The sequence below is a fragment of the Notolabrus celidotus genome, chromosome 10 (assembly GCF_009762535.1).
Source record: "Notolabrus celidotus isolate fNotCel1 chromosome 10, fNotCel1.pri, whole genome shotgun sequence".
NCBI lineage: Eukaryota > Metazoa > Chordata > Actinopteri > Labriformes > Labridae > Notolabrus > Notolabrus celidotus.
Window position 1 is genome coordinate 8,176,067 of NC_048281.1, and position 14,369 is coordinate 8,190,435.

The 14,369-nt window shown below is 39.2% G+C and overlaps 1 protein-coding gene across 2 annotated transcripts; it reads right to left on the reverse strand.

The window, feature by feature from the left end:
- Positions 1-570: 570 nt before the first annotated feature.
- On the reverse strand, positions 571-13,861 carry LOC117820556 (signal transducer and activator of transcription 1-alpha/beta-like). 2 transcript variants are annotated; one of them, XM_034694375.1, is made up of 24 exons: positions 13,701-13,860; positions 13,385-13,515; positions 12,058-12,202; positions 11,849-11,944; positions 11,439-11,516; positions 10,863-10,941; positions 10,690-10,778; positions 9,972-10,123; positions 9,293-9,454; positions 9,092-9,184; positions 8,555-8,620; positions 8,375-8,404; positions 8,184-8,274; positions 7,999-8,040; positions 6,795-6,938; positions 6,602-6,703; positions 5,077-5,212; positions 4,812-4,852; positions 4,615-4,694; positions 4,138-4,277; positions 3,845-4,024; positions 3,440-3,503; positions 2,100-2,172; positions 571-1,938 (listed from the first exon to the last, which is right to left on the reverse strand). In XM_034694375.1, the coding sequence occupies exons 2-24, from the start codon at positions 13,513-13,515 to the stop codon at positions 1,801-1,803; spliced, it is 2,352 nt and encodes a 783-aa protein (XP_034550266.1). In that variant the 5' UTR covers positions 13,701-13,860; the 3' UTR covers positions 571-1,800. The 2 variants fall into 2 exon arrangements, with proteins under 2 accessions (XP_034550266.1, XP_034550267.1); XM_034694376.1 differs by having other exon boundaries at positions 1,598-1,938; positions 4,812-4,849; positions 13,701-13,861.
- Positions 13,862-14,369: the final 508 nt, after the last annotated feature.

Sequence of the window (14,369 nt, forward strand, 5' to 3'; positions counted from 1 at the left end):
GCGGTGCCGTCCGAGGAATTCTCTTGATGGAGAGACATGAGCAGAGACTCAACTGTCCAATCAGAACGCGTCTGGGCGGAGAAATGGGCGGGCGGGACGTGACGTTGGCCAATCAGGGCTCTACTATAACAAACAGAACATGTGCTCACAATATTGTGAGAGCCGGGTACAGATCATGGTACAGCTCGCATCATTCGCTGATAACCATAGAGCTGATAACTCAATTTTTTATGAATTTTCAAAAAATACATTTATTTCTAATACACATTTTTAATAAAGTTACATTTGTTAAGACACCTCTAATTAGTAACGTAATTTTGACTTCGTCAAAGCCACCCAAAATTCAGTTGATTTATAATACCTAAAGCCAGTAATAGAAAAATATGTTTTTGAAACATTCAGACTTTTTTGCGAATTAACCCTTCAAATATTTTCTGATAAATACAACCTGTCCTGTAGAAGGCCACGTAATGGGTCATCTCCAGATACAGCAGGGTTCAGAACCAACGTTAGAACAAATTAATCAAATGGTGGTTGAGATAATTCTGTCTGACATAAACAAGATCAACCCACAATTCATTCCTTTTATTGATTAAGTTTTAGTTGTCACGTATTATAATGAAAAAATACAATCAAAGTGAAATGAAACATCCAATTTATAAAAGCGAGAAAAAGTAAAAATAGTGCATATTATAACCACAAATGTTCAAGTAAGAGAAGACACCAATGTAAGAAAAGAAAAGAACATTGTATGGTGCTTTAAACTCAAGTTTTTCTGAGTCTTGACAGTTTCCTTTTCTATGTCTTAAAAAAACATACTGTACAGCTACTTTTTTAGGATGGTGTTTCCCTTGAGTGGTAAACAACAACAACAAAAACATACAGTATGTTTTAACAGCAGGAGGACTCAATATTCCTGAAAGGCAGAGTATCAGCATGAACAAATATAAAATACATTGAAAAAAACAAAGTAAGAGACATCCGTTACTAAACATAGCTGGTGTCTTCCACATTAAATGCATTTAGAGAAATCTTTATTTCTCTGTAAATTATGTTCAGTGGCGAGTGTAATACTTTAAATCCGATATTATTGATCTAAACGAAACTATTGTCTGCATTTATCATCTTCACAATAAAGAAACCTTTATTTTAAAATTCGAATGGCATCTTTTTGCAATCTACTCGCTGAGCACATCATTTAAAGTGAATAACGGAAGGTACTCTTCTTTCAGTAAATAATTTTCTTTGTTGATTTGAATGTCTGGAGAAGTTCCCTTTGTTTTTCTTTCCTTTCTTTAAAAAAAAAAAATATATATAACTAACTACTTTGATAAAACATGCTTTATTGTCCCATATCGATTAAATCAAAATAGCAAATGCAGATGCTTTATATCTAGTGATTCGATTTTGTTCTTTAAATCACAGTTCAGAGCAGACCTTATATACATGTTGATCTTTGTTTTTTGTTTTTTTTTAAAGTTATATTTTTGGGCTTTTTGCCTTTATTTGATAGGACAGCTGAAGAGAAACAAGAAATGTGGGGAGCAGAGAGCGGTGGAAGACATGCAGGAAATGGTCACGGCCGGGAATCGAAGCAGTGACCCCTGCGACGAGGACTGTAGCCTCTGTGTGTGAGGCGCTTAGACCACTAGGCCACCAGCGCCCCTGATCTTTATTTTTACATGACTTTGTTTTTAGATTTGTGATCATTACTGACATACGATCCACTTAAATTTCCAAATATTTAAGCTTTTTGCTCACAGAATGAAAATGTGCCATGTTGTATTCATTGCCTCAGAGTCAGTCCTGGCTGAAAGGGTACTCAGAGTCGTCCTGGAGACACAGTATCTCTTGATTGACTGTGAAGAGTTCAGGGTGTCCGGGTGTGTGACAGAATATATCAGGGAAGAGTTCCTGTATCACTTGTTGATGCCCCATCTACAAAGAAACAAAGAAATCCTTGGTGAGTGAACTGCAGTGGAAAAGTCTAAAAATGAACAGCAACAAATGTTTAATATTACCAGAAGATAAAAATATCAATAAATGATGCTTTGAATGGTGGCAGTGGAATGACTGTTGCTGTAAAATGTCAAACCCACGTTTAAGTGATGATCTGAGTCTGTCTCCATCATTTCCAGCTCTCGAGTCGGAGAGGGAGGCGGCGTAGGATTGCTGTAAAACATATATAGAATGAATCCCCTTTAAAGCATGTAACAACAAGAGTACTTTTTTAAAATGGTTCTAAGAGGAGGACATAATTCAATCCTACAAGAACAAGAGCCTTAAAATAAGAGGTCAGAGATCAAGGTCATCACATTACAAGAATGAATCATAACATAGAGTAATATTTAGAAAATTAAGTTGTATAATAACAAGAATAAGGTGGTAATATGAAGTATAAATATGTTTTAATTAATAAAATATAAGAGGACGTAATATAAGGAGAACAAGAGCTGTAATGTTTCAATAATGAAGCTGTAAAAAATCGGAGAAGTTGGAGTTGTAATATTCAAAAAATGTATTAATAACAGAAAAGAATAAATATGTCATATTTTATATTCAAGCAGAAAGTAGAACTATTTTTGAAAAATGTTCAATTTCAAGATTTCATTAAAGTTGTAATATTTTGAAAATAAATGTTATAATACAGTCAAAAAAATATAATTATAAAACCTTTTTTTTTCAAGAATAAATATGTAATTTATTAGGAATTAAGTCATATCATAAGAGTCCTAATACCGAAATTGTGGAAATGTATTAAATTGTAACGATATAGAAGAAATGTTATAAGAATGAAGTCATTTTGTAATATTTGGAGAACAAAGAGTCAAAATTAGGAGAATTAATAAATAATTTCACAGGAAAACTGTTGGTTTTAGGCTTTGGTAATCTGTGATTTAAATGGGAATGTAATCTTTTCTCTAATAAAGTTACGACTTTATTCTTAAAACTTCCATTATGTAAGGGATAATGTATGGTTAGCAGGTTGTTATGGGAAGAAGAATGCCGAAAGGGTGAGACAGGACACAGACTCGAAAAAGGGGTCCTTTTCCCCATAACAACCTGCTAACCATACATTATACCGCTTGTTACCCGGCCACTAACTTAAAATACAAACACGTTGTCAAAAACATTGATTAAAATATTATTTTATTGATTGAAAATGATTTATGTTTACTGTTTTTAAAAAAAGAATCCCAGTGATTCCACTTTAGTTAGCGTTCCATGGTGATGGATTCTTATCTGCCTGTTAAATGGGTCTGAACGTGTGATCAGTTTGACTCTGGTGTTGCTCATGTTAGCGAATATTAATAACTGCTGTCAAGGGGTTTTGACCAATCAGAATCAAGCTTCGTACACAACCAGAATATCATTAAGAAAGCCGGGTAATAATTCTTCTTAACTCTTCCCCTCACACTCAGTCCTCTTTCTTACTCACCTCGAAACAGGAATGAATTTCTTGAGCACGTATCCATTCTTGCCGTTTTTTGGTGGTGCCTTTTCTGCATGAACAAAGGTGATTAGATGTCAACACAGGGCTCATGTTTAATAAAGATTAAACATAATCCTTAACTTAATAGGCAACATTGGCTTTTAAAATATGTCCATAGAAAACCAACACCAAGCCAGTAAGGCTTTAAAAAGACAAAGCAACGGGTGAGGCTAAGGCCAAATATTCATACCATCTCAGGTGAATGTTTTCAAGACTATAGCCGGAGCTTTTAGGATAATTCAGTCAACGACAGAAAAAGAAAAGAATGTTCATCTTCAGATAAGGTATTGTTTATTCTCGGTTCTTAAGAACAATTTGATATCAAAGGGAAATTCAAGTAAGAGAGAATACCTGGGACTGTGTAGTAGCGTCCAAAGGCAGTGTCTTTTGGGATGTCGGGGTAAAGGTAGAGCAGAGGTTTCCGGTTTGTGTTCGCCTGGGCTTTCAGGCTGTAGTTGTAAAGGATGTACGGCAGAGAGTTGACTGACAGCTCCTGCTTAGTGTATGGATCGACTGCGTGCACGTGGGTCTCTATACGGCAGAAAAGCAAACACAAGATACAGATCTGGACCAATTGCAGGCGATCACGCGGGACAACAGCAGTGGACAATATTTTCCACACACATAAAAGTACAGAAACATACCACTGTTAGACTTATCCACCCAGCTGAAGGTGATAGCTCCGTCTTTGTTGCTCTCACTGAAGCGGATCAGAAAAGTCCCGGCCTGTTTTTCCTTCAGGAGGGCCTCTGTTCTTTTCCTGCTCACAAACCCCATGATGGACCTGGAGACCACACAGGATCAGATTTATAGCTTTACTTATTAATATACAGCTGCAGAATCAAGGAAAACGTTGACATATCAACAATCAAAGATGTGGTAGTTTGCTCTTCAGTGTTTGTAGACTTTCTTCTCACTTAAGCACAAACCTGAGGGAGGAAACTTTCAGAACTTTTCTATAATCTGTGAGCAGGTTTGAAGAATATTTGGACCCAAGACCAGCTGGTGAATAAGGCCCACTGTTACTGCTTGAAAGATGCTGGTACACAGATCAACGTCTCATGCTAAATGTGATAATTATGATATGATACTGTGTGTATGCAGTATTCATTGTGCCTTACCCATCCCGCCAGAGATCCAGCAAATGTTTCCTGATCAAGTCCAGGATCCCATCAATCCAAAACCAGGCACTGGACTCAATCTGTCCAAATCGAGAGCAAAAACCAAAACATCAAGAGGGAAGGTTGAGTTCAGTGAGCATGCACAATAAACAATGTCCTGCGAGTGTCAACATGAATTTAACAAGACTGTAGCTCACCTTTGAGAAGTCCTTCCAGTGAACAAGACCATCAGGACCTTCTGTGGAGGAAATGTCATGAATATAACACATTTTAAAATAATTAACATACAATCATTTACATCTAGTTTCTAATCAAGACACGAGAGCTAAATAAAAACATGAAAAAGACCAATGCAAAAACATCAACTTCCCTCACAAAATGATTTTTGTTTCTCAGAAGAAAAGAAAATCCCTGGAGTGAAGTGACATCATTTAGCTAAAGACGAGGCGTTCAAACACTCACCCACAAATTTGTCTCTCAGCGCGCAGAGCTGGTCTGGGTTCAGCTCCATCTCACCCACAGCCAAAAACTGCCAGCTGAGTACCAGTGCAAGTTGCTCCCAGGTGAGCGAGGGCGGTTTGAGAAACAGGGACAGGTCCTACAGAACAGAGACACGGACGCTTAACACAGTTTGATCTGCAGCGACAATCAGATCAGACTTTCTGACTTTCACCTGGATGTGACTTCAGGTTAAAGGTGATGAGAATGGTTGTGATATTTTAAAACCTTAGCCCTTTTTTCACATCTTTAGGGGTCTAAGTAGGGCCAATCTGTTATAAATAAAAGTAATTATTAATAGTACATTTTTATCTATAAATCGCTTTTCTGAATACTCAAAGACGCTGCACAGAGGATAAAAACATCATATAAATCAACAGATTAATAAAAACATGAATAAAAAAGATAAAATACATTTAAAAGCAATCATACATTAAAAGCAGTTCTAAATAGGAGGGTTTTAGTGAGTGTTTTGAAAGTGGACAGATTGTGGCAGTTTTGAATGTTTAGTAGTAAGGCGTTCCAGATGGTGGGGGCGGCAACAGAGAAAGCTCTATCCCCGAGGTTCAGTGCTTGGTGTCAGGCGGTAGGGAGAGGTCAGGCGGACGTTGAAGGATCGGAGGTTACGGGAGGGGGTGGTGGAGCAGGTCGGTGAGGCAGGAGGGGGCCTGGTTATGGAGGGCTTTGTGGGTAATGAGGAGGAGGGTTTTAAAATGTATTCGCTGTTTGATAGGGAGCCAGTGGAGGTTTTGGAGGACAGGGGTGATGTGGTCACGGGAGCGGGTGTGGGTGAGCAGGTGGGCGGCAGAGTTCTGGATATATTGTAGTTTGTTGATTTGTTTGGAAGGAAGGCCGTCTTGGTCTCCTTTTTCATTTATGGACTATCGACAGATGATGTCTCAATTTTTAGGAAGAAGTTGTATTTCTCAAAGTCCATCAGAGCCGCACTACCTCCTGTGTTTTTATTTCTCCTTGGAATTCTTCCAAGTTTCCTGTCGGGCTTACATTTTGGCAGCACTTTCAGGTCAGAACTTTGGGTATCATGTGTTCAAGCAGGTGTTGTGAGTTATTCTTAGCCATGATCGTCATTGTAGGCATCAAATGAATTCTACTGACGTGTGAGAGACAAAGTTCTGCAGAGGAAATATTAAAGAAGGGTAAAGGATAGCATCGTGGGCTGTTTCCTTACGAGTACAAAGAGAGTTGACAGATTTTTTTATATTTAAATGAAGATCTAAAGTATAATTCATCCTGCCTTTGGGAGCTCTTCTGAGAGCATCAACCACCACAAAGCCATGATGGATTATTTAAAGGCTGCCAGCAGAAGTCTACTGGAGCTGTTCTAATACTATTTGTACCTACTGATCATAAGCACCCCAAACACTGAAAATATAGATGCATGTTCTGACTGTCAGGTTGGTAAATGTGTCTAATCATGGAGCTAAACAAACCCTGGTATTTCTCATGCTTTGATCAGTGTCGTGTTTACCTTTGCTTCACTGTTGGACAGCATGTTGAACCACATGATAGTGGCCCAGGCGGCAGGGATCTGATTGGTGCTGGAGATGACAACCAGAGGCAGGGAGCTGGTCTGGACCGACACAAGAGGAGACCATTTAAGGTCAGGAGCGAAAAGAAACAGAAATGTATCTGATTGTATTTTGAACATCATGTTATCTCACCTCGATGCTCAGGTCCAGTCCACCGTGCTGAAACTTCAACACAAACTTGATGACGTGGAGCTCTTCAGTGACTGACAGATGATTCTGGTCTTCTTCACTCTGATTTCTTTTCCTTTTGCTGGCCGGTCGGTCCGACGCGTTCGTCTGAAAATATTTAAATAAATGGACGGATAATGAGAAAAAAGGCTGATATATGCAGACTTGATAAAACAGCATGCTAACATGACCAAGAGAGTCCGTAAGCAGCAGGGTTTATCATAACATTGAAACACAGAACGTTCCATAACCTTGTCATCTCATTGGTTTGTCTTTAGTGAATTGTGTGCTTTAATTATATGAAAGGAGCAGGATGGGGGCCACCATCTGATCCCTACAGCGCAGACTCCAAGTGCTCAATATATCAGCACCTTTCAGGAGTACTTGGGCTACTTACGGCCTATCCTGGTAGGAGTGAAGTCTATCCCATACCAGCTTCTCACACTGGCCCTGGCTTTGCTGTCCTCTTTCTAACATCTCTACAGATTCTACTCTCTGCTCTTTAACTCTTCTCTCCTTTCTTCCCCGATAAAATGGGGAAGTAGAGGAAGGGAGAGCGTACAGCCCAAACTCAAAGGGGTGAGCTCAAGCCAAAACAGGCTTTTCTGGCCTATTTTCAACATCTCTCCTCAGACTCTCTCTCTCTCCTCCTCCCTTAGAAAAGCAGAAATAGAGGAAAGTACAGCATCATCAGGTTTGTTTCCAACATCTCTCTATTCCCTGTACTCTCTCTCTTTTCCTCTTCTTTACCCTCCGTGACATGGAGGATTTTTCTGTTTTCTCTGTCTCTCTCTCTTCACCTCCTCTTTTCCTTTATGAAACTGGGGAGTAAGGGGAGGTAAAGTGTGCAGCCTGACCCAGTGGGGATGAGCTCCAGACAAAACAGGCCACTTGCTCTTGCTCTGGCATGTCTGTCCTCTCTCCAATGTTTCTCTCTTTCATTTTTTCTCTTCTCATACGTATGATGAGAGCAACATGGAGGGGGATGAAGACTCCTCGAGATGTTGTGGGTCTAGGTTATGCTGTTTGGGGTTGCGGTGGCCACTCAGGCCGACTTGTAAGGCTGTGCGACTTATTGAGAAGATAAAAACACTTTGATATCAGCACAACTGAGGCCAAAGGTTTTGACCTAGCAGGGCAGTAACATGAACCTGTAGCCTCTTGTTACCTCTTGTGCTCCTTTGGAATTCCCCTTCTTCTCTTTGAGTAACTGAAAACAAACAAAGAATACAAACTGTCACTGAAGTTTATGTTTTAACGTGTTTTATTACAGGGGGACTCTAAGATCCCCAAAATGAGAAGGTTTGCTTTAATTCATGTATCTCTTCTATAGCTGTTTGTGAAGTTTCTCACCATGTGACCAAACTCTGCCTCCAATCCTCCACCTCCTGGGTACACGTCCATCACCTTATAGTCACTGCTGACGATGTCAAACTGACGAAACCTACAAACACAACATCAGACTGTCAGTGTGTCCGAGTCCATGAATGTTAATATTAGCGATTCATCACTTCTGATTCTTAAATTGTGTTTCTACACTTTACCCTTTGAGTGTCTTTGTTTCTTCAACATCCCTTCATTTGGAGACAAAAGACACAACAGGAGTGATTAGGATATGACATGTATGCTTTCAAGAGAGGAAAGATAGATAAAAACAAGATGTATGTGAAGTGAAATGATTTAAATCATCATCACAGGCTCTGTCAAAGTGTCCATTGACTTACTTATCAAACACAGGCGTGACTTTGAGAAGGCACTTCTGGACAAATTCTGTGAGGTTTGCTAAGAACCTGAGAGAGGAAAGAGAAACAGAAGCTTCAAGAATAATCATAAAACATTAACTAAAAGAAAAGAAACACTACTCTGTAGATGATATAGTAGATGACTCTACTATATTATGATATTCACAAATAGTCTTATTTTAGAGGCATGCATACATCAGGTAACCAATCATCATACTAAGGTTTAACTCATGATGAAGAGCCAGAGGAACAAAAACTTAAGTTTAATTTAAAAAGTATGTCTTCCTCTTATAATACTCAACAACAATATCTCAGGATTTTGTGTATTTATGAATCTTATGTGTCTTAAAATCAAGTGTTCTTAAGTTCAAGGCTCACATTTAGAGATTAAAAGGTAGCATTTTTATCAACGAATAACAAAGGCTAATAATGTGACTGAAACAGAAACAAGCAACATCTCTACAGTGGAGAGTTTTCCCCTCAAAAAGCCGAGTCGGAGTGTGTTCGGTGTAGCATTACCTCACTGTCACTGAGAAGCGCACCCCGGTCTTAATTATCAGAGGACGCTGTGGTTGACTCATCATCACAGGCTGCTGCTGGACCACCAGAGCGCTGCAAAGCAAGACCACAGAAAAACATATCAACGATGTAACACTGTGTATCAGCCTGAGTGTATTAGCTGTATATGATACCCATAACAGTCCTGATTTACTGTCTTACTTTGAAAGAAGTTTTTCGAGCAGAGACAACGCAAATCTCTCGATTTCCTGCATGGGACCAGGAAGGCTGGAGGCGTCAGTCCTGTTGTATTTTGTGATCAGGTCTTGCAGTTTCTGCAGCTGTTTGCGTATTTGTAGCAGCACTTCTGCAACCGCCATGAACCTGCAGATACAACACAAATTAACACTCCAAACATGATGTGTTTTTGTAGTAAATACAAGCTTCTATCATCAAATTCAGATTTGATTTTATTAAGTCAAAAGCTGGAGTCAAATTCTGGAGTCAACCAGCTTCGAAGTTTTCCACAAGCCAGGTGATAATCACTGCACACAGTTACTAGGATCACGTAATAGGGTCTAGCGCTGTGTGTAAGATCATGCAGTGAACAACATCAGTATGTCGTAATTAAGTAAGGGATAATGGTAGCCGGTGGTGATGCGTAATAGATTCCTGACGAGGGCTTGATCTTGCCAAGTGAGGCTGTAACAATCAAAACTTAATGTGCTGTAGAATCTATCTACCTACATGAAGCTCTCCAAGTGTGAGATCACCTCTCTGTCAATCTCAGCTTTCTTTGTTATTGTGAAAATTGTAATCAAATATTAATCAGGACACTTTTTAGGTATACAAAGTTTCTTTCTCATCTTGAAAGATAAAAAGCACAAGTTATTTTTTTTACCATTTCTCCAGATAGTCCAGAGAAGTGTCGACGGGACTCCCGATGCAGGCCAACTGCTGTCTTTGCTTCCACTCAGGGAGCTCCACGTCGACGAGAGTCGCTACGATCTGCTTTGTCTGATTTAAAATCTTCACTATCTGCTTCTGGACCGTCTGCAACACAGAAACAAGTGTGGTTAGAGGCATTGTATCTTGAAGATCACACTTTGGCAGAGAAAAGAAGCACAAAAACAGAGAGGGATGTTAAAATACACAATGAGCTGATATGTCACTTTTTTGGCAGAGTTGCAGGACTGGTTGAGTGAGAAGAGTTATCACTCAGGTGCTGCAGTCAATCAATGTGTCAGTTCAAGGTACCAAAGAACAGAGACGCATGCAAACATTTTAACTTGACCTTGAACTGAAATGTTCAGTTTGATGCCCTGCAAGTAGACTGATAAGAATTTGTTGCCATGGAAGTGTTACCACCTGAGGAATCAGAGGAGCTATTTATGAGCATCTAAAATATAAATGATCTTATCACAATCAAATCATACTTCAGTCAATATTTGAGTCAACTTGTTTGTATCTTTAGTTCGAAGTTGGGTAATACACAAATATTTTATGGTGAGCGGGTGATAATGCTGATTGGAATCACAACAAGGTGAGACAAGACCTGACACTCTCTGTACATGATCCTCATCACAGTGACTTGATTTACTGACGGGTTCACACAGTACCTGATTGGTTTGCATGATGATGTTGGCCTGTATGAGACATTCTTCTTCTACAACTGCCTGGGGCTGAGGGAATCCAGCATGCTCCTCCACTGGTAAAGACACATGACATATAAACCATGACTAACAAGCTCTTACGAGAAACAAATCACACTTCTTTATGCCTCCTTTCATACCTCGGCTTTGCCAGTTCTTCCGAATGAAGTCCAGCTTTTCGTACAGGCCCTCCAGGGACTTGGTTTCCTGTTTCACCTCCTGAATCAGAGCCAAAGTTTCACAGATTAAGAGATGATGCAATACTGTGAAATGAGTGTATAAGATGCAGCTCTATCAGAGTTATATCTAAAATGAAGACTGCGTCTTTTCTACCGGTGCAACAAATATCCTGGTATAAATGCAGAGAGGTTCTTTAATGTGTTAGTGTAATTGAAAATGGTGCTATGACTCAGCTAAACTGTGTCACTGAAATGCACCGTCATGACCACCAGTGGACTTGGCTGAATGCCATACAGGAAGACAAGGGGAGAACGTTTTGTTCCTGCACCCTACTGAAGTCGAAAGCCAAGACAGTAAAATATGTGTTTGAAATAAAAACGGAAAATGTGTTGAAATAACCAAAAAATCCACCTCCAAAACAAACTTTTCTTATAACTCAGTGTGACCTATCCTCCTGATTTCATGGTATCCTTCTCTGGACATAAACCAGAGATCTGCTTTGTAATCAATGTAAGTTAAAGTCTAAGTCAGTTTACCAAAGTCTGCCTTCTGACGTCGTTGATTTTGATGTCCAGCATTCTCCTTTTTTGCTCCACGGTTGGACTACTGCAACCCTGAAAAAACAAAGATACGTATGTATTCAGTTTTATTGACACATGAGGACATCTTATGGAAAGTCATTGCTGTCGACTCAGGCTCCAGTGGTCTTTCCTTTAAACCTCAATTATACTGTTCAACAAACAAGCAGCCAAACCTGATGCCTGATGTAGCTAAGGCTTGGTATTTTACTCTGGTTTACTCTTGAGTGTTGTTTTTATTTTGACTTAAGAAGCACTGAGCTGTACGACCAGATTTATCATAATGTAAAAAGTCAAAAGTTCCTTGTGACTAAAAAGTTTCAGATACAGAAAAAATGTCTGCAGTCTAGACTGATTTGTCATCTTACTTGTGCCTCAGAGGCTGAAGCCAGGATTTTCTTTTCCTCTTTGAGACATTCAGAGAGGATTACAGCCAGGTTCACGGGGTGATTCTCAAAGGTTTTCTGAGAGAGGACGAAAACAAAAATCTGTCTCACTCACACCGAGTAACAAGAGGTTCTGATATTTTCAGGAGAAAAGAAATGACTGAATTAAATGTTTAATGTATCTGTCCTACCAGAAGGTAGTCTTTCATAGCTGGAAAATCCGGTCCCAGTAAGATGCTGTTCTGCTGGACGGTACGGACCCACTGCTCCTCCAGAGACCGCAGGAGAGCTTGCAAACAAGTTCTAGCAAAGTATTCATCCTGAGCGGCAAAATCCCTGACACAGAACAACAGACAATGAACGTTAATTTCAGAAGTGAGTGTCTTCATCTCTGAATGACAACAAACTTTGAAAGTTGTTTTGAGAATGACAAAATTAAAATACAGTTCGTCTTTTAGTCCACTTCTTGAGATCATTATTTATCATACTTGATTAAAAACTACTTTTAGCTTTAACTGTGAAAAGCATGTTTGAAAACCATCTTGAAAGAATAAAGTGTTAAATAAAATCAGGTGAGCAAAGTCTCTGACAGTCCAGACATTTCTGAACAGCTTCTACAAACAGCTGTGTGATAAACGGGATGTCAGTAGCTAAGGGGACTATGTTTGAGAACTAGAGGGTCACCAGCTCAAGTCCTGGTTTGGACTTAAGTATAGAAATTGGTGAAGTAGCTGGTGAGGTGCCAGTTAGCTTCCTGTGCACTGCCTCACTGCTTCAAAGCAAAGCACCAAACCCCTGACAGAGCAGCGTCCTCACTCCACTTTGTTCCTTTATTACTGTGATAACCTGGTGCCCTCCTTTATAATGAGCCTGTTTTTAAATATATATATATATATATATATATATATATTATTAAAGTGTTAAACTGTTTACCTTGTGCTTTTAAGGGAATGCATTTCTGCTTATTGCATAAAAAGACTGGACATAGCATATTTTCTATTCCTCTCCATAAGTCATTGAGCCACTTCAGTCATAAAACTCTGGATACGCCCCTTCATTGGGTAATCTCCTTCCTCACTTGTCAGTAATTCCATGGCAACCCCTCCTGCTTACCTCATAACTATCAAACCACAAAAACACCTCACATCCGGCAACTCTGACTGTCTCTGCACAATGGGGGATCAGACCATCCTCTCCACTGCTCCTCACCTGTGGAGTGATCTCTCTGAGCACCTGAAGGCACCACAGACTGCTGAATCCTTTAAAAGGCATCTTCAAACCTGTCTTTAAAAATGACTTTTTGTAAATGCCTTCTTTTTTTCTGTTAATCTCCTCTGTTTTTATCTGACTTTATTTTATTTTATTACATTATATTTGAGGTTTGTTTCAAATGCAAAGTGTGTTAAAAGAATGTATTATTGTAATTATTATTATATAAATACATCACTTAAGTATTTTGTGCAGTGCTTGAAAACAATGGATTAATCATGCAGAAACATCCTGAATAAATGATCTTACCAGTCCTGGCTCTCTATCGGCAGGCAGAGGTAGTGACGAATCTCTCGGGGGAACTTATAGCTCTCATATAGTTGTCTCACCTGGCCTTGGAGGGCAGAGTCCAACTTCAGTAGGTCCTGCCACTGGGCCATCTGCAGGTACATTAAAAGACTGTGTCAAGTCCGGACACCTTCACCAAGATACAACTCAGTTATTTATTAGACATGCGTACCAATAACACTGCAGCGCATTACATTGAACGCAGCACGGCAACTAGTAACAACACGGAACAAAGTAACACCAAGTTATTAATGTGCGTCATTAAACAACAGCTTACCGTGTGGCGGACGTCACTTTTAACGTTTATGGGAAACAAAGAAAGCAAAGTGTCAAAAAATAAATGACAGTGATCTCCTCCGACTGCTTTTACCACACTACTACTGACAGAAGGAAGGGGGGAGTTTATATACCCGGGCCCTCCCACAGATACATGTGATTTCTCGAGAATAAGACCGATTCATCCGGGTACTTTGCCTGTACGTTGCGGATTCGCCCACCTCCGGATGTCAAGTTTCAGTGTCTCCATTCCCGCCTTCAAAATAAAAGCATAATCAAAAGCGGTTTATTATATTTATCAATGTTACTATCTTTTTATGAACAGGTAATCCAAGTAACTTCTGTCCCAGATGTTCAAAAAAATGAATGTAGCATGTATAAACTTTTTTATTATATTAATCTTTATTAACTTTATTATATTTGTTTCTTGCTGACTGTATTGTATATGTTATTATTTGTTTCTAGTTTTTTTTATACCCTCTTATGCTGATATGTACCTATGGGTCTGAAATAAAGAGTATATATTTACCAAATTATTTTTACTCAGTAACAAATGCTATGTAGAATGTAAAAAGTACAATACTTTCCATAGAAATGACTGAAGTACAAGCACAATTAGTGATTTTCAAAATCACCCCAAAACAGCAATATGTATAATGTAAAAAGATAA